The sequence below is a fragment of the Rhinatrema bivittatum genome, chromosome 3, assembly GCF_901001135.1.
Source record: "Rhinatrema bivittatum chromosome 3, aRhiBiv1.1, whole genome shotgun sequence".
Classification (NCBI taxonomy): domain Eukaryota; kingdom Metazoa; phylum Chordata; class Amphibia; order Gymnophiona; family Rhinatrematidae; genus Rhinatrema; species Rhinatrema bivittatum.
This window is the reverse complement of record NC_042617.1, coordinates 24,100,374-24,124,653: the sequence shown is the minus strand read 5'-3', so window position 1 is coordinate 24,124,653 and position 24,280 is coordinate 24,100,374. Positions and strand designations below refer to the sequence as shown.

Genomic DNA, 24,280 nt, shown 5'->3' with positions numbered 1-24,280 from the left:
GGGTTGTAATGTTGACTCACCATAAAGCACATAGAAACATTAAAATAATGTACTTACTGCAGTATGGAGTGATGGTAACCAAAGATACCATTGTACCTGTGACGTCTAAAGAAAGTTGGATTTTCTTAGGTCCAGGATGTGCGGAGAGTAACTATTTTCTGTTAAAAGAAAGAATAGTGCAATTAAAACTCCCCAACCCCCCTCCCTTCTCCCCTCTGCACTTCGTAGCGCCTGGGGGAGTGTACCGAGACTTTGGTACAAGGTGGGGTGGCCGCTCTGATATCTGACCAGATGGGAGACCAGGAGGTGTCCCAATGGAGGATATCATGTAGGCTCCTGCAGGTGTGTGAGCGGTAAGTGGTACCCCGCATTTCTGTATGCTGTACAAGGAGACACTGAGACCTGTGGCCAGGCCTCAAGGTGGACTTGTACATGGGGCAATGGTTGCTGAATCTCATGTTTAGCAGATCAGCCAATGCAGCTGGACCTTGGTTGGGAGGGAAACCAAGAGTCAGAGCATTGGTCGGCACAGGGACTTGTTACTGACAAGAGAAGAAGCCCTGCTGCAATCCCAAGAAGATAGAGGGGTTTCTCCTGATATTGTGGCTAACATAGCTAACATAGCGATATGTGACACTAATACAGTTCTAAAAGGCACATGACCCAGAACTTTTCGAACCACGGTCCGAATGGGAGAACACAACTCTATGGGAATGCCGCCGAAGCGGGTACTTACCATCCGACGTGGATCGCCGCAAGACGAGCCGTGAAGATTGTTGACTCCGACGGTCCTCCGGAGTCCTCGAGGGTAAGGCCGGGGACGTAAACGTCCATCTCGCTCTGAAACCCGGTATGGTGGCACAGGTACAGAGGAGACAGGCCAGGCGTGAGTGGCGTTTAGACTGCTAAGTGTAACAGATGGCCATAGTCCCACACCACTTGACGGTGGGGCACGCCAGGAACAGAGGAGCCCTAACGGAACTCATGTTCCCTTCCCTCGTCACAGCGGCTCGATGTGTCGTGACGCCAATGCAGAAGCTGTCGGACCTGGATCCGGAAGTTCTGGATCACCAAGGACTGCCAAAACTGTAGGAACAGTGCTGATGGCAGTGGTGATGTCGCTCTGCCCGAGCGTTGTCCAGCCTGGAGAAGGATGGCACCGATGTGCTGGATGGCGTCAGCGGCGGACGATCACGATGTCGGCGATGATGGGTGCCACGGTGCTCGGCCCGGTCTTTCCCCAGCGCCGAGATGGAAGCCCTCGTCGTCCTGGAAGGCGATCGATGACGAACTGTCAGCACGCCTGCTCTGCTCCTGACACAATGGAGTGTCTTAAGCTAATACGGGGCTTAAAAAAGAACCCAAAGCGTGGAGCAATGTGAGGAGGCGAGGGTATTATGTGGCGGTGCTATGTCGGTATTGACGATATTGAAGGCAACCTAAGGGGCTTCGAGGATATCATCAAAATGGGTATGAAAAATCGTCGATGACTGGCCAGGAGAATGATGACAGTGACGGGCACTGACAGCAGTGGCATAGGTATCTTTGAAACGATGTGGAATCGAATAATCGAAAAACATTGCCGTTATTGAAAAAGATACCGGCATCGACTGAGTCGAAGTCGAATCAATAGGGCGTCAAGGACACCGAAGGAAAACGGAGGTGTCGAGGGCATCGATGCATGGAGGCGGGCATTTATACCGTTTGTGGCATGGCCACGGGCATCAACTATAGGGCCACAGACGTTGACAGTATCGATTTGGACAGACTCAGATTTCCAAGTGTACATGGCATCAGTGCCCCAGACACGTGTGTCGGTGGCATCGATATGGACACGTATGGAATCGATGGCATGGATCTCCCAGTCGATGAATTCCATCCCGGCATCAACGCCAGTCCTGGAATCGGCATGGGCATCGATGCCAGCCATAAGGCTGGCATTGGCATCAACGCCCATCCACGGAATCGAGCCGGCATGGATACCCACCGATGGGACCCACATGGGCATCGAATTTCACCGATGGGAGCAGCCTGGCATCGACTACCCTCGATGGATGCATTCTAACATAGATGCCCATGGATGAAACACCTGGGCATCAGTGTCCATCGATGCAAAAGGACCTGGCACCGATGCCATCGACGGACGGCCATCCGGCACCAATGCCATCGACGGACAAGCCATCCGGCACCGATGTCCACCGATGGGGACCATCCGGCACCGATGCCCACCGATGGGGACCATCCGGCACCGATGCCCACCGATGGGGACCATCCGGCACCGATGCCCACCGACGAATCGATGTGGCACCGATGCCCACCGATGGAAAAGGGCTGGACATCGGTGGGGAGGATGGGGCAATCGATGGCATCCCCCAAAAGGGGGGGTGGCATCGATGAAGTGACCCTGGGATCGTTAAAAAGTGTCTCGGGCAGCGGTGGCGGCAACCCGAGTATGCATGGCAGTGACTAACAGCGTGTGCGTCAATGGCATGCATCCGGGTAGGGACGGCACCGAGGAAGCCCAAGGGAAAAAACAGTGCGTAGGAGGAAAAAGCCTGGTAGCACTGAAAAGCAAAAAACATGGATAAAGGCATCAGGGCACCGTGGGGGGAGGGGCGCTGATGACATATAAAAGCCCAGGGCGGTTTAGGAGGGTCCCGGTGTAGCGATAGGGTATCGACTGCGTGAGGGTACCAGGGAACGAAGGACTTGAAGCTACAGAGGTCCTAAAGTTAAGGAAAAAATCCCTACCCCACTAGCATAAGCAAGCAGAGTGTCACAGAGATACTCGCAAGCTGTTTAAAGCTAACTGAAAAATGGGGGAAGGGAAGGCTTCAGTCAGTTAACAGCCTTAAGATAGTGACAGGAACCGACCGAAAAATAAGAATTAGTACTCACCGAGCGTCGTAAAAACGTACGCGGAGGGAGACCTGTGCAGGGAAAAGTGTTTTTTGAAGTGAAAAGTTAAGTGTTTCCATGAGGTAATTAGTTAAAAAATCCTCACAGAGCTCCAACCGCTATGCTGACTGCAGAGCGGAAAAAAGAAGACTGAGGGAGACACCTGTGGCTCACAGGGATAATTGCAGGCTGGGCATGCTCAGTGCACCCAGTGTGCCAGTGTCAGTCAAAGCTTGTTGAAACTTTGACAGAAAAGTTTTCCGTACAGGGCTCCATCCTCGATGTCACCCATTTGTGAGGACTACCATCCTGCTTGTCCTGTGAGAACCCTTGCCCCAATGACAGGCAAGGGCATCAGAGGCTGGTTTGTTGTCTGGCCTGTACATCTGGGAGAGCCCAGATGTAGATCTGTTCAAATCCCCCTGCAACAGGAAGGTACCCACCACCAGAACAATGAGTCCCAGAGAGACTGGGTGACTGGGATGCAATGCAGGAGGCTTTGAGTGGCCTGGCACCACTGCAACCTCAGGGTCCATTGGGCTCTGCACATGCGTAAACATGCCAAGGGAGTAACAGAAGGTTGCAGCCATATAGCCCAACAGTTTCAGCATGGCCCTCTGGCAAGGAAGGAAGGCCTTGGCCTGAGCCATGTCTAGCAGGACTCCTTTGAAGGCCAACTGAGATGATGGGCCGGGATGGACTTTGGGTAGTTGAGAACAAACCCTAGTGACTCCAACACCTGAAGGGTCCATGCATTTGACCAGCCAAACATCCAGATATGGGAAGACATGCACTCCCAGCCTGCGGAGGTGCGCCACCACCACAGGCAGGCATTTTGTGAAGATCCGTGAGGCTGTTGAGAGCCCAAATGGCAACAATTGATACTGTAAGTGCTGTGTTCCCACCACAAATCGGAGATACTTCCTGTGACCTGGGAAGATCTTGATATGAGTGTATGCGTTCTTTAGGTAAGGAAGCATACCCAGTCCCCTTTCTGCAAAAAAAAAAAAAAGGGGGGGGGGGAAATCAAGGTGCCTAAGGAAACCATCTTGAACTTTTCTTTTTGTAGAAACTTGTTCAAGGCCCTTAGGTCTAAGATGCGAAGGAGTCTTCCTGTTCTCTTTGGAATTAGGAAGTACATGGAGTAGAATCCCTGCCCTATTTGCCCTGGTGGTACAAGCCGACTGCTCTGGCCGTTAAGGAGAAGAGCTCCACTTGTAGTACCTCCTGATGCACTACTGGACTCCAATGTAGGCACGGAGAGCAATTTGGTGCGACACCCAATAGATTCAATTGGTATCCTTGGCGAACGATGGACAGAACCCACTGGTCCTAAGTTACATTGGGCTACTGGTTCACAAAGAACAGCAGTCTGCCCTTGACCGGAGGGTCCATCATCCAAAGTACGGATAACTGGCTTACGCTTCCTAAAGTCCAGTCAAAACCCATCCATGGAGTTGACAGAGGAGCTAGCTGGGGGTTGGGGACTCTCTGCTGCCTGGGACGGCCACAGGAGCCCTGATGGTGTTGACGAGAGCAAGGAAGCAGAGGATAGTACTTCTTCTGGTGAAAGAAAGACTTCCTTGGCCCAAGTTTCAACGGCCTACTGGATGAGGACAGCTCTGGAGTACTGGCGGATAGTTGGAGAGTCGCATGGTATACTGAAGTTGGGACACAGCATCCCTTCCCTATCTCCGAAGAGATTCTCTCCATCAGTGATATTTTCTTGTACCTCCAGTTAGAGATGAGAGGCCCGCAGCCATGCCATTCTGCAGGCACTGATTCCTACCGTAGACACACTTGATGCCATTTCGAAGACATCATAGGTCACATGGACCTTGTGATTTCCGCACTCCAGACCCCTGCGCACCAGTGACATGAGGGTGTCTTGCTGCTGTTGAGGGAGCTGCTCAGCTACCTCCTGCACCTGCTTCCAGATGTCCCGCGAGTACTGGCTCATGTAGAGCTGGTAGGCAGCGATGCAGGCAATAAGCATGGTGTCTTGGAACACCTTCCTCCCAAGAGCATCCATTGCCCCATGGTTCTTCCCCAGGGGCGCCAAAGAATAGGTTCAAGAGCACTTGGCCCTCAAGAGCAGATTCGACCACCACCACCGAATGGTGCGGCAGCCAACGCTTTTCGAATCAGACAGCCTTCTGGACTAAATAAACCCCATCCACCTTCTTGTTGAGAGGTACTGTGAGGGTGTGTTCCCATATCCTCAGCAACTCAAGGATCTCGTGTTCTGGGACCGCCACAATCTCCTTAGAAGGCTCCATGAACTGGAGGATCTCGAGCATTTTGTGCCTGGTGTCCTTTTCTGTCAAAAGCTGAAATGGGATGGCTTCCGCCATCACCCTCACAAAACCCTCAAAGGTCAAGTCCTCAAGGTAAGGACTTTCTTTATTCATATGGAGGAGAAGGGTCTGACTGGAGACCATCAGAGTCCTTGGAAAAGGACTCAGACAGATCATCCCTCCAGGGTTCATAGGGACCCTCATCCTCTCTGCATGCCACAGGTAATGGGGCCCTGGGTACTCTGCCTTTGTCCAGAGGTGCTGGCACTGTTAGAACTGGATGGGGGACTACAAGCCTCAGTGGAGGTTCTTCCTTGGAGGAACCAGCAACGACCATATCAGTAGGGGAAGGCCTCTGTGCCCCACCGGGCACCAATGCTGTCCCAGGAACCGGTGCCAGCTGGGCTGGTATCGCACTGATAAGCAAACAGCTTCTCCAGAAGTGGTACAAGGACAGGCAGCACTGGATCCGTGCCATCAATGCCAGAGGACCAAAGCCCTGTAGGGCCTGCTCCACCACCAGCTGGTCTAAGCACTCCAGCTCCTCCTCAAACGTTACCGATGTCAACACCAACTGAATGGGAGGAGTGATGCCAGATCTTCTGAACCACAAGAGGGTTCGGTGACTGGTACCAGGACCCCCGGCACCAGTGGAGGATGGGCTCTCCTCACCATGGGGGGGGGGGGGGGGTCGCTTCAGGAGCATTGCAGTAAAAACCAGTGCATCCCCGCACAGTTGACTGGAACCGGTACCAATGCTTCTTAGGGTTCCCTCTATGCTTGGCCTGGTCTTTCCCCGGTGCCAAGGCCGAAGATAATGAGCCTAGTGTCCTTGGCCCAGAGGAGAGAGACAACGGTCGGTCTCCAGTGCCCCTATTTATTTAACATTTTTATATACCGACCTTCATGAAAGAAATTCATATCAGATCGGTTTACAAATAACATGAGGGGAATAACAAAGTCAACCATATAACAAGAAATGAAAGTTACATATAACAAGGGGTATTAACCTGGAGGGCTAGGATAGCCGGAGCGATAGAAGGCATAACTGAACAAATTAGATAATACAATAATATGATGAGAAGAGGCATAAGTGTATAGGCTACACTTGTCAGAGAGTTTAGGTAGGAGTCAGTGTCTGAATTAGTGAGGAATTGCTGGAACTGTAGGTTAAGTGAAGGCCTGGATGAAGAGCCATGTCTTAAGTTTTTTGCGGAAGGTAAACGGGCATGGTTCTAATCTGAGTTCTGTGGGCATCTTGTTCCAGATGGCTGGGCCAGCTGTAGAGAAGGTTCGTTCTTTGGTAGATGATAGGCGGGTAGATTTCGTTGTAGGGGGTTGCAGGGTGCCTTTATATGCTTCTCGAATCGGTCTGTCTGATGAGTATAATTTGAGGGGAATCTGGAGGTCTAGTTGTTGGTTGTGAATGACTTTGTGGATTATAGTGAGAGCCTTGTGTAATATTCTATATTTGATTGACAGCCAGTGCAGGTTCTGTAGTATGGGGGTGATGTGTGTTCCTCTGTTGGTATTAGTCAGGATTCTTGCCGCAGCATTTTGGAGCATCTGTAATGGTTTGATAGATGAAGTAGGGAGCCCGAGGAGAAGAGAGTTACAGTAATCTGTTTTGGAAAAGAGTGTGACTTGGAGCACTGTCCTGAAATCTTGGAAGTGGAGGAGGGGTTTGAGCCTTTTCATGACTTGTAATTTATAAAAGCAGTCCTTGGTAGTGTTATTGATGGCTTTCTTAAGATTCAGACGGTTATCAATGATTACTCCAAGGTCCCTTACTTGCGTGATCTGGGTGTTGCCTGCTGGTGGATTGATTAAGGCCGAGTGGTCCGAGGAGATGATTAGGAGTTCAGTCTTATTTGCATTCAGAACTAGATTCAAGTTGGTGAGCAGACTGTTTATAGATTTGAGGCAGATTTCCCAAAAGGCGAGAGATTTAGGGAGAGATTCTGTAATGGGAATCAGAATCTGTACGTCATCTGCATAGAGATAGAATTTTAATTTTAGGTCCGTAAGCAGTTGACAGAGGGGCAGGAGGTATATATTGAATAGTGTATATTGTATATTGTGTATATTAATATAATAGTGTATATTGAATAGTATATATTGAATATCTACCAGCAGCATCAACTGAACAGATGGTCCCACCGATGGTGATAGTATAGTGTCCTTCAGTGCGGCTCCAAGGTCTTTCCAATCCAATGATTTGTACTTACTTGACTTGAAGAGCTGATTTATCTTTCCAAGTCTAAGCAGACGACCCTTCGGGGTCGCCTGAGCACATATGCAGCAACCCTCGGACATCATGCAATGGCCCCAGACAGAGGATACACAACTCATGAGGATCAGTGACAGACATGGTCCTCAGGCACTGGGGGCATTGGTGAAAACTGGATGTAGCCATGACAGGGAGAAACAAAAAGGGCCACAAAGTCGAAATCAATGGCGGCTGGCATCGCTGGCTAGCAGAAACTGAAGCACTGCCACCACGGGGGAGGAGGGGAAATCGACCACAAAAAGAAATGCCGAAAAGCCTGACTAGAGAAACTACGGGAAGGCAACGAGAGAGACCCGGTGACAGAATCAAAGAAAAAACAGTGAAAACATGAAGAGCAAAAAAACCTTTTCCACCAGGTTAAAAACAGCTAAAAAGGGAGCTAACTCACACAAGGTTTACAGTTCTGTGGAAGAGAGACTGATGAGAACCCTGCATGGACACGTGGTATAGGATATGCTGGGCATGCTCAGTGTGTCTAGTCAAAATTCTAGAAACTGACATCAGTTTTCTGCATCGGGGCTCCATTTGATGTCACCCCCATGTGTGATAACTACCATCCTGCTTGTCTCAAAGAAAGAGGTAATATTGGTTCTGTGTAGATTACTTTTACGACCTCACCTTTATTTATTACAAGATTTATAGTCTGCTTTCTTATCAAGACCTGTTCAGTTCTGGAGGCTGTACCTTTTGTATGTCTCTCCTTTTCATTTTTTAACCTATTACCACCCATGCTCTTGGCTGCTAATACCTCTGCTTGTTATTTTTAATGCCTATTCTTACAGATTCCTTAGAAAACCATACTAAATCTTTTTAAGCACTTTTGCAACCTGCCTTACACAAAGATTTGTTGCCTTCTCAATGTTCCCTTTTACTGCTGACCAATGTTCCTCTGTACCTTTTAGCTCTTGGAATCCCAGTAGGACTTCCTTAACTCTATCACTCAATCCTTTTGTAGTCAGCCCTCCTGAAGTCCAAAACCCTACTATTAGTATGGTTTATTTCAGGTTGTAGTTTAATAATTAACTCTACTGTATAGTGATCTTTAGACTCCCCAAATTTTCCTTTACCATGAGGTCAAACAGTACTACCTCCATTTGTTAGTAACAGATCCAATTTAGCTTCCTCTCAAGTGAGGTCTTTCACTATCTCATTACAAATGTGCTCTGTAGAGCATCCAGGACTTCTCAACTCTTAATCAATGTTGCAGCAGATAGGCTCCATCCGCATTCAATAGACTGAAGTCCCCTACAAACAGTCTGTTTGTATACTATTTCTGAATCCATCTCCTTCCAGTGTTGTATATTTTCATAAACAGACTCTCTCTCAGGCTTTTTTCCAGGGTACTGACAGTAATTCAGGTTCTCCCTACATTTCTGTGGTTACTACTGTGTTCCTTATATAAAAGCTACTCCTCCCCCTTTTCTCTATTTACTTCTGGGGGAATTCTGCACAAAAAAAATGTTTAATTTTGCAAAATTCTGCACACTTTATATTGGTCAAAATAACAATATACATGACTGTCTAAGTAATTAATTTAAAATGTAATTCAGAAAAAAGTTAAAGATGCAGAGTTTAAAATGTTTTGAGCAGAATTTCCCTAAACGTTCACTAAGTTTCTTCCACCCTCTCTCCCTACTCCCTTGGCCAATTTCCTTTCACTTTGCCCTCTCGGGTCCCAACTTCCCCACTTGCTACTCCCTCCCCTCCCCCTCTAGGCTCAATCCCTTCCACTATCTCCACTCCCAGAGTTTGACCCCTCTCTCGATACTGCCCCTCACAAAGGCTCCCTCTCTTGCGCACACAGCCCCATACAGGCTCCCCTCTCACACACATTCCTTCATAATGGCTCCTCTCTCATGCACACACCCCTCATATAGACTCCCCCCCTCTCTCTCTCGTATACACACACACCCTCATACGAACTCCCTCTCTCATTACCCCCCCCCCCCAAAAATAAGATCCTTCTCTCTTGCACACACCCTAGACAGGCTTCCTTTCTTACGCATACACCCTCACATATCCCTGCACACTGGCTCCCTCTCTCGCTCACCTCCCCTACACAGAGGCTCCCTTCTCTCACAAACAAGCACCCTTACATACACATAATCCTTTTTTGACACACACCAGCTCCCAATCTCTCTCTCTCACATACACTCACTTCTTCACAATCTCCTCACATAGGCTCCCCTTTCTCTGGCACCCACATCCACACACTCTCATCCCCCCAGGCTCGCAGTCTTACATACATACTCACTCTCATTGAGGCCTGCTGTATCTTCGCTAAGAGCAGGTCGGCCTCTGCTTGCGGCATGCCTGGGCCTGCTCCTTTGCCGTCAGCAGGGCGGCCTCCGCTTGTGGCATGCCTGGGCCTGCACCTTCGCAGCAAGAGGGTCAGCCTCCACTTGCAGCAAAGAAGCAGGCCCTGGTATGCTTCGAGCGGAGACCTCGAAGCATACCAGGGCATACTTGGCCCTGGCCAGAATTTGCCAGGCCCTGGCGTGCCATGAGCAGGCCCTGGCCTGCTCATGGCACGCCAGGGCCTGGCAAATTCTGCATACTGCACAGAAGAAATCTGCGGGAATTCTGCGCTCCGCAGTAGCTCAGAATTCTCAAAGGACTAACTCTTCTGAATAGATCATGGCTTGGGGATGATCTTGGCTTCAATTATATCAAGACTTCTTTACTGCAGCTATATCCAAGTCAATCTCTACCAGGACAGCATCCAAGCTGCTAATAAACTTCAAGCATTCACATACATGACTCTCCAAGATGTCTCCCTTTTTCTGCTCCCCTCATTTTTTTTTTTAAATTGAATTAAATGCACTGGCTGCCAATTTTCTTCCACTTTTGCTTTTTTCCTCCTCCTCTCTGAATGTGATTATAAGGCTTTTTTTTATCTTTTGAAAATTTTCATTACAGGAGAGGGAGATTGATCTATGTCTACCCTCATCATTTCTTTTAAAATTGGTCAAAGTAGGATGATATGTAAAGAATCAATCCCTTTAAGTTGAGTATGCACACACAGGTCAAAACAAGCACACTGGAAAATATAACACATAAGGAAAATAGAAACACCATTCTAAGAACACTGCATACAATTTTGTATATTACACTGCACACAAGAACGTTTTTGCACACAGAGTTCCAAAACAAAAGGGAACAATGGTAAGGACCAGGGTCGTGGCAAGGGATGAGCAAAAAGGGCAACCTTCCTAGGTGCCAACATTGTCCATCTGAGTCAGAGCCTGTGAATACACAAGCCCAAAATGAAATGCACCAAAAGCACTGAGTGCTGTTTTGTCCAGCAACTGCCTTAATGCCACCTTTTTTGGATTGATGTAAACCATCCCATTTCAAAAGAATCCTATAGTCCCACATATATTCCCAGTCACCAATATACCCAAGTCAATCTTCCTGCATCCAATTTTTAGGAATGAGTTAAGTTCTTTGGCACCAATGTAATGAGACCCATGTGGAATCAGCGCTTTGTTGGGTTTTTTTGTTTTTTGTTTTGTTTTTTTTTAAGCATGAGTGGCAAAAGCAGGCACCTCTGCGGGATGCAATAAAGGATGGGTATGTAAATGAGATGCATGTAAAACATCCATGCAGTCTAGGCCATATGTAATAAACCAAGCAGAAACTTGCATTAAAGCAAAATTGCTTACCTTGTAAAAGGTGTTATCCCAGGCAGCTGGATGTAGTCCTCACATATGGGTGATGTCATTGACGGAGCCCTATTGCGGAAAACTGTGTCAAACTTTCTAGAAATTTTTGACTGGCACTCTGAGCCCATTGAGCATGCCCAGCATGCCATGATATTCTCAGCCACAGGGGTCTCCCTTCAGTCTCGTATGTAGCAGTAAGCTTTAGCAAAAATAAAATAAAACGTATCGGACCCAACTCCGCGGGGTGGTGGGTGGGTTTCGTGAGGACTACATCCTGCTGTCCTGGGATAACACCTATTACAAGGTAAGCAATTTTGCTTCATCCCAGGACAAGCAGGATGCTAGTCCTCACATATGGGTGATAAGCAAGATATAGGCTGAGTCATTTTATAATGAAGCAACATTGCAGTATTTTTGGTAAAAAATGAGGCAGACAAAAATCCCAGCAGGTTGGATGTAGAAGGAGTTGTGATTATACTGGAAACAAGTTTTAAGATAGATTGTCCGTAGGCTGAATCTTGACTTCCTTTGTCCGAACAGTAATGAGCTGCAAAGGTGTGAAGAGAACTCCATGTTGCTGCTTTACATATGTCAAGAACTGGCACTGAACGATAGTGTGCTACTGAGGTTGACATTGCTCTTACTGAATGTGCCTTTACTCGCCCTTTGAGAGGAAGGCCTGCTTTTTCATAGCAGAACTCTATGCAATCTGCTAGCCAGTTGGAGAGAGTGTGTTTGCCCACTGGATTACCCGGTTTGTTTGGATCAAAAGATACAAAGAGTTGAGTGGTTTTCCTGTGGACTGCAGTGCGGTCTAAGTAATATGCTAGCGCACATTTACAGTCCAAGGTATGTAAGGCCCATTCCCCTTGGTGAGAATGAGGCCTTGGAAAGAATGTGGGCAAAACTATGGATTAGTTCAAGTGGAATTCCGTAACTACTTTGGGAAGGAATTTTGGATGTGTATGGAGAACCACTCTGTCATGTAGGAATTTTGTATAGGGCGAGTACGTGACAAGTGCTTGTAACTCACTAATCCTTCTAGCTGATGTAATGGCTATAAGGAAGATAGTCTTCCATGTGAGAAATTTAGGATCACAGGAAGTCATAGGTTCAAAAGGAGAACGCATGAGCCTTGTTAAGACCAGATTCGGGTCCCATTCTGTGACAGGTGGTCGAATTGGTGGTTTAAGATGAGTTAAACCTCTCATAAACCTGCTGAAAACAGGTTGTATGGATATTGGTGCATCTCCCATCTTATTATGGTAAGCTGAGATTGCACTTAAGTGTACTCTTACAGATGAGGTCTGGAGACCAGAGTCTGAAAGATGGCATAGTCTAGTAGAGAAGGTGTGGGGCAGGAGAAAGGGTCTATATTCTTTTGCGTGCACCACAAAGTAAACCTTTTCCATTTCGAAGAATAATTCTTTCATGCTGAAGGTTTACGTGGAGCTATAAGCACTTGAGAGACATTGGTTGAAAGATTGAGTGGTTGTAAAATCAAGCTTTCAACATCCATGCTGTCAGGGATAGGGATTGAAGGTTGGGATGGCGCAACCAACGCTGATCCTGAGTTCTGAGAGTGGGAGCTACACCCAGGTGAATTGGTTCTCTGATCAAGAGGTCTAGAAGTATGGGAAACCATACTTGTCGAGGCCAATATGGGGCTATGAGTATCATGGACCCCTTGTCCTGTTGTAGCTTCACTAGAGTTTTGGTTATGAGCAGTATTGGAGGATACGCGTATAGAAGGCCTGAGTTCCAAAAGGCAAGCAAAGGCGTCCTTGGCTGGCTGGTGTTTCTGCCTGTGTAGAGAGCAGAATCTGTCCACTTTGTGATTCAGGTGTGATGCAAAGAGGTCTATTGTTGGTTGCCCCAATGCTGGAACATCCTTGTCGCTATTAAGGGATCCAGGGACCACTCGTGTGGTTGGAACTGACGACTGAAGCAATCTGCAACTATGTTGTGGATGCCCGCTAGATAAGTTGCCCAGAGAAATATGGAATGTGTCAGGGCCCAGTCCCCAAATCTGTACGGCTACTTGACAAAGGAGATACGAGTCCGTACCTCCCTGTTTGTTCAGGTACCACATGGCGACTGTGTTGTCCATTTGAATCAGAAAAGTCTTGTGTGAAAGGTAGTCCTTGAACGCATGCAGAACATAACGTATAGCTCGAAGTTCCACTGAGGATTCATTTTCCTCCCTTAGAGTTGATCTTCTAAATTCTCTTCCAAGTCTCTGCAATGCCTTTCCCTTAGGGACTCCCTATCCTCCTCCAAGTCTTATAGCTCCTTGTATAAGGGACACTTCCTGGAGGGCCCAGGGGGACTCATCCCACCTAAGGATGCCCAAGCCCTGCAACAACAGGATCGATTCCAAGAAAAAGGGAAGCCCTGGGAGCCTGGTGTCTCCTCTGCCAAAAGGAACAGGGGACAGCAGAAGTCCATCTCTGCTACATGAAAAGGGCCATAACTGTAAAATGGTTCCATTCCTCCAGCAGCCCACAGTCCGCCAGCAGGAAAAAGCTTTTCCAAATTAGCTGTTGACTGTCCCTCAGTGCAGTACAGTCATGTGGCTTGGACCCCCCTCCCTGCCTCGAACATCCGTGGCAGCTGCTGTTGCCTCCTGGAATGATGCAGCAGGAACCACATGCACTAGTCTGCTTAACACAATCACTGGCTCCTGACAGCCATTGAACTGAAGACTCCCCCCCCCCCCGAGCAATATTTACACCAGATATATTTATTTATTATTTATTTTGAATTTTTCTATACCGGTGTTCATGTAGCAAATACATATCACATCAGTTTCCATTGAAACAGTAGTTACAGAAGAGCATTACATGGAACAGGGGTTAAACGTAACAGGGGTAGATAAACTGCTAATATGACATTCAAGTAAAGCACCAACTATAACGGTAATTCGAATATTAACAATTAAAATTAACAGATAGTAATAACCAGCAGATAATAAATGAATGAACTCAGGAGCATACGGGACAGGGGTGAGAGAATAGGGGGAAATATAACTGAGGATAATAGGAAGTGGCTGTGTAGCAGTGGGAACAGGAGGTAGGTAGGAACTAGTGGAGCAAAGGAAAGAGCAGGAGTGGGAGGGAAGGGTAGGGAGTTAAGCCAGTCTGAGTTAAGTCATTTGTTGTAATGAAAGAAGAGGCAGAAAGTCTTGATTGCAGGTAGGGATACCCTGTCAAGGACAATACAAGAGGCCAGTTATGAGAAGGATAACCAACAATCAAGACGGGCGAGAGAGACGGATATCCCAATGAGTGATGATCGTAGGAGTTCAGTGTTTCAAGTCCTAAGTACTAGTTAAATTAAAAGAAAAGAATATTTTTGAACACATAGGTATTCCATATCCAGGTCTGCAACTAAAGCATGGGTTTCCATTTAAGGGTACCATTTACAATAAAGAGAACAAGGCACATCACTTATGGGCCCATAAATTAAGAGTTGAGAGAAATAAGAACTACTGCATTCACCAGGATTATAACAGAACCCTAAATAAGAGGCAATTCACTTATAGTCAGAGAAACCTTGTCCACTATCTCCATCTCTGCTAGGCTCAGGCCAGCCACTGTTGCTGACTTTTCAGCTAGCCCCAAGGTCCAGGCCCCCCACTAGGTGGACACCAACATATGACTCCTCTGCTCAAGCAGAGGCCAAGCCTGGTGTTATGCTCTTTTACCCCCACCCAGGGAAAAAAAAACTGTACAGTTTCCTATATGATTTTTTTTTTTTTAAACATCTGCAATGAGGCAGATTTTTGAATGTGATAAAGCATTCAATATCTGCTAAGGGAGAGTATGCATTATGTGTTTACCTTACTAACCAATAACTAGAAAGACCAATAGCAACAGCAGCAGTTAGATCATAAGACTGAAGGGAAAAGGGATTACGATATCTGGGGATCACTTATTAGCCTGTCACAGCCACCACTGTTTTGCATTATCAGTTTCAAAAAGGTAAACAGACGTTTGAGACTCACTTTTCTGCTAGACTGGCTACTGAGAGCAGCCAAAGCACTCCTAACTATTCCATCAATCAAAACAGCAAGACTAACACAAGTAAGAGAAAGGGCGCCATCCTTGGTAGGACCTATACTATGGAACACAATGCCCTTAGAGTTAAGATTACAAAGACATCAAAACCTTTAGAAAAAGTTTTAAAACATGGCTGTTTAAACAAGCTTATCACAAAGAGAAGGGAGGTTAGAACCCAGGGAAGTGCAAGGAACGGTCAATAGAACATCCACACACATCACCGTACTCAAAATGTGTGTAGTTTATTTTTATTTTTTTGTTCATCATTAAAGGATAAAGTTACAATTATAAAGCTATTCTTGTATTCAAAACTGATACAGAGAGATTTGGACATGATTTATCACATTTACCAATTAATATTGTTTACAAAACTATGTTACCGAACCATTATGGCACCTGCGTAAATTGATATATTTTAGCAACATTATTTTATGTGCCTTACTGTAAACCACTGTGACGGTATCTATCTTACCGGCGGTATAGAAAATATTTAAATAAAAAATAAAATACTGTGAAACTTAGCTCAAGACTGTCAAATAAGGATGCACTTGGGCTCTTAGCCACCAGGTTGATTACAGAGTTGTGTGTGTCCCATAAAAATGATGGGAAACAATCAATCCATCCATTTTCACTTTAATTAGCATATTTCACCTACTGTCCCATTTCCACTATAAAATATACATATGCTTTTTCTCTACCCCACCATAAAGATTACACAAATTTCACCTACCACAAATTTTTAGAGGTGCCTCCAGTTCCAAGAGGATGGGCTGACTAAGGAAAATTTCTCGCGATTTTATGCATAGGCCCCGGACTTCCGCTTCTGTCATCTGTACAATCTTCCCTGGACGGCATCCTCGCACTGAATTAAAGAAAAAAAAAATTGTGAATTATTCTCCCACAATACTAAGCAAAAATACATAAATTACTATGCCTGAATGCAATTCGCCTTAAGCTACCAAAAAAGAGTGAGCTACCCAATAATTTTAAAAAGATGTACACAAAGTAGCAATTAAAACGCAATGCTTAACACCAGCATTATAAAAAATTAAAGATGTACTATAGAACAGCTTGTATATAAAATAAGTTACATCATTTAAAACTACAGATAGATATTTGAATAGTTAATACGATGTATGCCACAAGGTCTAGTTATTTCTGCACCTAAGTTTTATACTGTTCTGATATTTTTAGGTATGTATTATGTTGTCAGAAAGCTTCCTAGTTTTGCTACATGGCACAGACACCAAAGGTGGAAGAACAAAAGTTTCACAATGTAGTACTCAATAATTAAACCATTTTCTTCAGTCACATCTAGGACAGATTGATAGTGGTGAAGAACAGGGCTGCAAACCTAGGAGACCTCAGTTCAACTCTCATCTCCACTGCTCTCTAAGGGGCTGATGTAATGAAACCCATACAATAACTGGATTTCATTTTAGTGAGGTGTAAAAAAAAAAAAAAAAATGGGGAAGGTTCCCATGGAACGCAGTTAGTTAATAGGATGCAAATAGGAGTTAAATTGCTAAACAAAAAAAATGTGCTAAAATGTGAGTTAACCTGAAAAATTTACACTAATGCAGAAAAGTGCTTTAAAAAAAAAGAAAAAAGAAAAGTAAGGTGGCACGTGCTTGACACAAAGAGTTGCGACCAAAAAGGCCTTGCATGTAAAACTGGTGCTGGGCATCCCAACTTGTGCACAATGTTGCATGCAAGACCATTTGGGCAAGGCATGCCAAATGAAATCAAAGGGTAAATTCTCTACGACAGGTACCTACTGAAGAAAAGTACACACTTTGGTGCTGTACATTCCATTAGTTGCCTGTCCCAAAGAGCTTACCCTTTGATTTCACTTAGCATGCCTTGTCCAAATGCTCATGCATGCAAGATTGTGCCCAAGTTGGGATGCCCAGCACTAGTTTTATATGCAAGGCCATTTTGGTCACAAGCCTTCCAATTTAAAAACACAGGTATAAGGAGGTAAGTGTTTGAATTCCTTGGCCTGAGGTGGAGTAAGATTTAACTCACGTTTTCGGTGGCCATTATATTTATTGCTGTGCCCATGTGGTAGTGTCTAGCTGTTTCTGCCACGTCAGGCACAGCAACAGAATAACTTTGGCCACTAGAAATGTGATTTTTTTACTCCACCTCGGATCAAGTGTAAGCTCTCTGGGTCTTACACTTATAGCTGAACAAAACATAAGCTCTCGGGGAAGGCATCTTCAGCTAAATAGTATGTACTTTTGCATACTGTAGTGCCCTTACCAGAGAGCTTATACATAGTTCGGCTGTAGGTTCCAGCACTAGAGAACTTAAATTTCCAGTGCAAGTCCTTCTTGCATCTAAGGTGGAGTACCACAGTGGGCACTACAACAGACAACCATTGGGAACCGGAAACGTCAGTTTGCTTCACCTCAGACCCAGGAGTTAAATTTCCAGGTACCAGTCATAGGTTCTTTGTGATCTTGAACAGCTGGACAGTACACACACAGTACTAAAGTGTGCTCTGTTCAGCTGTTGGTGCCCAACCAGCCAGCCTATGCTTTGTTCATCCAACTGTAGGTATATCTTCCCCAGAGAACTTATTATTTTACTTGCCATTCCATGTCAAAATGGACCTGAATGAGAGAATGTGCCCATGGCCACAAGTTGAGATGCCCAGCACCAATCTCACATGCAATGCCACGTAAAATCAAAGCATAAGCTTTCTGGGGGTGGGCACTTTCAGATTAACAGTATGCACTTTGGTACTGTGCCAGACTTTGGCAGTCTACTACTATTAAACATTTCTAGAGCACTACACAACATACATAATATGCTGAACAAACATGCAACAAAACTGCCCCTGCTCAACGAGCTTACAATCTAATAAGACAAATAAAGTTAGTTAAGACTAAAAGCAGACAATCTGGCATAAGATTTAAAAGGGATTTCAAAAAGGTTCAGTGCCCCCCCCCCCCCCAAGAGAACTTGTTTTGATTTTACTTCCCATTCCTTGCCAAAATGGCCTTGGATGCAGGAATGTGAGCACTTACAGAAAGCTGAACTATAAGCTCCCTGGAATGGGCATCTACAGTTAAACAGTGCACCAAAGCTGGCATGCAGTGTGCTAGTGTATTAATGAGCTGTTGCCGCCCACCCCAAGGGCTTACTGAAAATTAAACTCCTGGGTCCAAGGTGAAGTAAACTCACATTTCTGGTGGCCAAAGCTACTCTATTGCTGTGTTCAATCTGGCAGAAGCAGCTAGACATTATCACACTGGGAAAAAGCAATAGTATAACATGGCCACCAGAAATGTGAAGTTTTCCTGCTGCTCCGACCCAGAAGTTAAGATTTCCAGCATTAAGAAAATGTGCTTTAAAGCTGTCTGCCTTTTAATGCAGCTCCCTACATTGCTGGAGAATAGCCAATGCCTTCTTTTACATGGGATTTGCATGCACACATGGCTCTGGTTTTTTTTCAAGCACTAAAACCCATATTACATTCCTGAGTAAGGTTAGTGCCAAACACAACCTGCACTAAAACCAGAATAAAATCCCGTGGTAAGCTCAGTGCAGCTTATTACATCGGCCCCCTGTGTGACCCTGAACAAGTCTTAGTCTCATTGTACTTCAATATAGGCTGCAATTTTTAGAGCAATTAATTTCACCAAAACCATCACCAGGCAGCTTGGCACCTATGGCCAAATGAAGAAGTGTGCACTCTCCCTGTCCACCAGTGTTTCTCAAGCTGGTCTTGGAACACCCCTTTGAAAGTCTGGTTTTCAGGACATGCACAATTAATGTATGCATCTCTCACGTATTCACTGTGGATACCCTGAAAACCAGACCTGTTTTCGGTTCTTCAGGACTGAAGTTGGCCACTCATGGGCTGGGGGGTACACCGTGACTGGCTTGAGAAATCCTACTGTATATAACATTACACCATGAGCTGGAAAATAATTTTTCTACTCATTCTTTCAGGCACCCCCTTTCATCCTTCCCCCATACCTCCTCATGAGTTACCCACCTCCCAGTTCTTTTCCCCCTTTCCCCCCAGGCACCACACAAAACGTTCCCTATCAGGTACCCCATGCTACCTCCCCAAGACCTCATTCTCCTCTCATCTCCTGGAGTTTGCACCTTTTTCCTCTTATCTTCCTGCTCTGTGATCCAGAGCCAGTGGGACTCAGTGCAGCTCCTCTAACCACTGGAATCTCTACTCCCCTTCCTGCAATTCCATGATCCTTTCAAGCACAAGATCATTGAACTGCATGGGGGGGGAAGCGTAGCAGCATGGAAATGGAGTAGGAAATAGCAGGATTTGGGGCCCCAACCTCCTCTTCTTTCATTTGCTGTTTGGCCATTCCAATGCTTTGTGGCTATCACCCAATGGCTGAAGATGGAAACCGAAGAGAAACACTAATATTACTTTCCTCCTATACCACTAGGATTTGTCAGCCTTTTAAAAGAAAAAAAGCCTGCCATCTGCCACTTCCTCTCTATAACCAACTACCCTCAACACATGATCAATTCTCCAGAGCTCTGCCAAATACATGATCTATGATTTCAATCAGTCCTCAGAGCCCCCCCATTCTCCCACACACATCCCCCAGAGCCCTCCTCCCATAAACATTCCTGGGTCCCCAGAACCCCAACTTCTGACCAGAACAGGGAAGGAGCAGCGCATTCCCTTGCCAAGCAGGGGCATTGCCTGTGGACTGGCTATATTACTGCACAAGGCTCCTCCCCCCCCCCCCCCCCAAAAAAGGTCTCTCTCCTATGTTCCCCATGGCCCATTCCAGGCTCCTCTTAATACTCTACTCCCACCCCTGCCCCCACACATCTCCTCCAACCTTCCACCAATGGCCCCTTCCCGGCTTCTTTCCCTGACATCTGTCCCTTACCAACTTCTCATACTTCATCTTATGGCTGCTCTGGGCAGTAGCAGTAACAAGAAATCCAGAGGGGCCAGAGCTGGTATGCAAGCTCCAACAGGCCCTGCAATGCCCTGTCCCTCGGACAGATTACAGACATTCCCAGCAGGAGGAGGGGGGGGGGGGAGTGAGGTGCTAAAGGGCCTGCCAGAGAGCACACAAGCTCTGGCCTTGTACTTCCATTTCCTTTCTGTTGAGCTGTGCTTTCTTGCACAAAGTTTTCACTTTTGCCAGCAGCCAGATAACTGCATGCAAAGGTTGGCTGTGTGAGGCTCTTCCTGGCCTGGTTTCTATGGCCAAGGTCATACTGGCCATAGTCTGGCTATGACACTGATTTTACTAAGTAATCTATCTTGAACAATGCAAGGCACACAGTTGGCTCCATTTTTTATTTTAATATATTTAAAAAGTAGTGATCCCAAGAAACTCTGGATGAAATAGAGCATTACAAATTGTGAGGTATGTACATTTTGGATCATAGCCCAAATGTTTCCACAATTGCAGCTAATGCTTTGGGTTTTCTACTGCACTAAAAGTCACTCCTCCCTCCTAAAACAAAGTCAAAGTCCTCAACATCCCAGCCAAAACAGTTCCAGGGATTTATTTCATACTAATTCTGAAAAGTAATGCACTTAAGAACATCAAGCAAACCTGTTGTAAAATTAAACAAGATATTTGAAAGTGCCAATTTTCTCTTATGTTTTAGCAGAGATTAAAAATTACAAAACTAAAATAAAAAGTTCAGTGAACATGTCTGTCTTTCTCACTCTCCTCATACAAAACAAATAGTTACCACAACAAACTCAAATCAGCTACTGAAACAGATAGTGTGTGTTACCAAGCATCTGTCTGCAGCATATGTAATGACTACCACAAACCAGTTTTACTAGAACACCATGGTATTCTATGTCACGCTTATAAAGCTTAATGACAGCTGAATAATGATGAAACAGGTCTTCTGCTTTCTACCAAGTTTGGAGAAAGCTTTATAGAAGCCTGAATGCTCAAGAAGATGAGCCAGTACATGCGAGTAACCCTCTATACAGAATTATATAAGGGCCGATGCAATAAAGTGCGCCCAAGCCCAGCTCACTGGTTAACAAATGGTTGGACGCACATTTTGGATATGCATCCAAAATGCATGTCCAAACAAAGACACAGCTAATAGCGCTTATCACATGTAAATACCCCAATAAAAGTAAGAGATTGCCATGCACCCAACGCACTTTTTAGCCTGTCAATTTTTATGCCTGCTCCGGAGCAACAAGGTGCAGCTAAAAAACCTAAGATATTGCTTTTCTGTGGTTCCTCCTTAGTATCGAAGTGATATAAATAGGAGGAACTACAAAAAACATCATGAAAAAAATAAAAAGGCTTAACAGAAAAATTAATTTCTGGGTGCACAATATACACACACTCCAGGCCATGTATATTGTGCTGGTAAATTAGTTGCAGTGGGATAAAACAGACACTGGTATTGCGCATTTGTTTTCATAACCCGCACACAGCCATGTCTCCTGGGCTCTAGATGCCAAGGTCGCGCTGGGGGGACACAATTTATCCCTCGCGCATCTTTTTAGCGCAACAGCTCATTTGATTATTGCATTGGGCCACCCAAGAGAGGTGAATGTGCGTGCATTGAAAAAACAGGTACCCAGTTTGCAGGCACCTTTTTACGTGCATGACACTGCATCAGCCCTATATGGTTTACATTTGTACGGTATTTGTACCAAAGTTTCAGTGTATTTTCATAGGCCTGAGATTTACAGTAATTGCTGTTTGCGATATTTAAAGCCTCCAAAGGTTCTTAGGATTCATAGTATTTTTAATGCAGGACTTCTCAAATGTGTCCTACTCACCTACCTCTTAATAGGATAGCAGTATAATTAACCTCATATATGTTAATGGGGCTGGGATTCTTGTAAATCATCTGATTTCTTGTAAATTGAGTCCAGAAGGCCGAACAAAAAACAAGACGGAACTAGACATACGTTTTTAATTCTGCCCTACATTTTAATATATTCTGTTATGTCAGCAACCTTGAATAATTTTACAAATCTGATCGGTGTAATTTTACAGTGCAGTAATAGCTTCATAGGAAAACCTTTTCAAAGCACCCAACCTTCCTCCCTTCATCATATTTAGTGGGATGGCATAACTAGTAATTTAGATAAATATAAGAAGGTCCATGGGGACTAAGTTCTAAGTCTTGAGTTATAGAAAACTGATATTAAAAATCATATGCAGTTTTGAAGCTTTGAATTGAAAATGGTTCCTCTAGAGAGGAGGCGGCAGGAAATGGCCAAAAATCTTTTCTCCATGGTATATGTATAATCAACAATTAATAAAGTTCAAGTTAAGAACATAAGAACTAGCCATGCTGGGTCAGACCAAGGGTCCATCAAGCCCAGCATCTTGTTTCCAACAGAGGCCAAATCAGGCCACAAGAACCTGGCAATTACCCAAAGTTAGATTAATGTACGTTTGAGAAATGGATAGACTTCCCAGAACTTAACTACTGGTCAGAGCAAGTGCAAGGCAGTAATATAATATTCTAGTTGAACAGATCTAAAAACTTATTTTTATGAATATCTTGCTACTACACACACTTAACACACCTTACAATAAGACCATATTTAATAAAAAAAAAAAAGACTAAAAGGCAAGTTCATTCAATACTTGTCTTGCTATCCATGACTACACCAGCAAGTAAGGAAACTTATTGCTGAGGCTTTACCAATCTTTTGTTAGTTTTGTTGGCTATTTGTTCTACCATGGAGGTGAGATTTCTAGTTCATAGTTTGAAGTTGAAAATTAATACATAAATTTATACCAAATAGATGGATCTGATGGAGTTAGTCATTGTCTTTTCACTTGATGAAGAGGATGAATATCTACATTACTGGAAGCAGAAGCCATCATGGAAGTGTTGACATAACTATGGACAGAAGTTGAAAATGGTGTACTCAAAAGTGATGGAAAATGAATGAAGTGTATACTTGTCATTTCTTTCTTGGAGGAGGATGTGTGTGAATTTTTGGACCATCCATACAAATCATATGACTGGGTTAAGATGAAGCAGATTCAAGGGCAAGATCAGTGTAGACTTGGCAAAGCCAGGAAGCTTGGAAGTGGATGAGGAGTCTTGAAGCCAAGGGCCAGACAAATGTTAAAAGTAAAATTGTCCACAGAAATAAGTTGAAAAGTTTGTCTTGTTAAAGTTCCAAGGTTCGTATTGATAGAACACAGACTGTTGTCAGTTGTTCAGGAGTAAGCAACTTAGTATCTTGTAGAGGTGAATCCAGGCTCATGATGGTGCAAGCAGAACCTATAGGCGTCTTTCTTTTCTGCCAGCCACTTTCCTTTCAAGTTGGGCCCTCCGGAGCTGGTGGCCAGCAAGGCATGAGAGACTGAGTACCCCCCGATGGGAATGAAGCGAGGGAGCTGGAATTGAGCAAGGAATTGGAACACCAGGGAGCCAGAAGTCCGAGAAGAGACAAAGCAGAAGTGCAGGCTGTAGAATTAGGAGACAAAGAATTCTTTAAAATATAGGCGTCAAAGATGTGAAACAGTTCAGTAGCCAGAGTCAGTTTCAGACATAAGATGAAAAACATGAATTGATTGGAAGATGAGTGCACATTCAGCAGCTGGTAAGATTAAGGCTCATCTGGATTGTGGTGGTCAAAAATAGGCATTTCTTCCAGGAACAGGCATTGCTGTGATGATGTGAGTCAGAATGAATAAGGGTGGTGCTTAGCCATATCTTGTGCAGGAAAAGCCGTTTTTATCAGGGTGCAAGCACTTGTCTGTTGTGGGGCCCTAATGGACCCCTTCCAGTAGAATTCAGCAGATGAGAGATTTCAAGGCCTATCCACTACCAGACCCTTAAGGAGCCCAGTGGGGTTCAGCATTTGCTGTTGCAGGGTCAAATAGATTGTAAGTTTTATTGTTCTAAGGTTGCAAGCAAGTGACAATGGCCCATTCATGGACCTCTTCTATAACTGGAACAAATGTCAGTTTACAGTAACTAGCATGGACCCAATGGTCAAGTCCTTGTAGTTGTAAAGTGAATGAAAGTGCATGGGTTGTAGTATCATTATGGAAACAGTTCCACATTCTGGGCATCTGGGGTCAGGGCAGTCATCTGCTTCTC

The 24,280-nt window shown here is 45.1% G+C and overlaps 1 protein-coding gene across 4 annotated transcripts in view; it reads right to left on the bottom strand.

The window, feature by feature from the left end:
* The window catches only part of PPP1CB (protein phosphatase 1 catalytic subunit beta), a 253,961-nt gene that overhangs the window by 155,382 nt on the left and 74,299 nt on the right, over positions 1-24,280 (bottom strand). For all 4 annotated transcript variants that reach the window (XM_029592964.1, XM_029592966.1, XM_029592963.1 and 1 more), the window contains exon 2: positions 15,942-16,073. In XM_029592964.1, the coding sequence (XP_029448824.1) occupies positions 15,942-16,073 (132 nt within the window). The remainder of the gene's footprint in view (positions 1-15,941; positions 16,074-24,280) is intronic.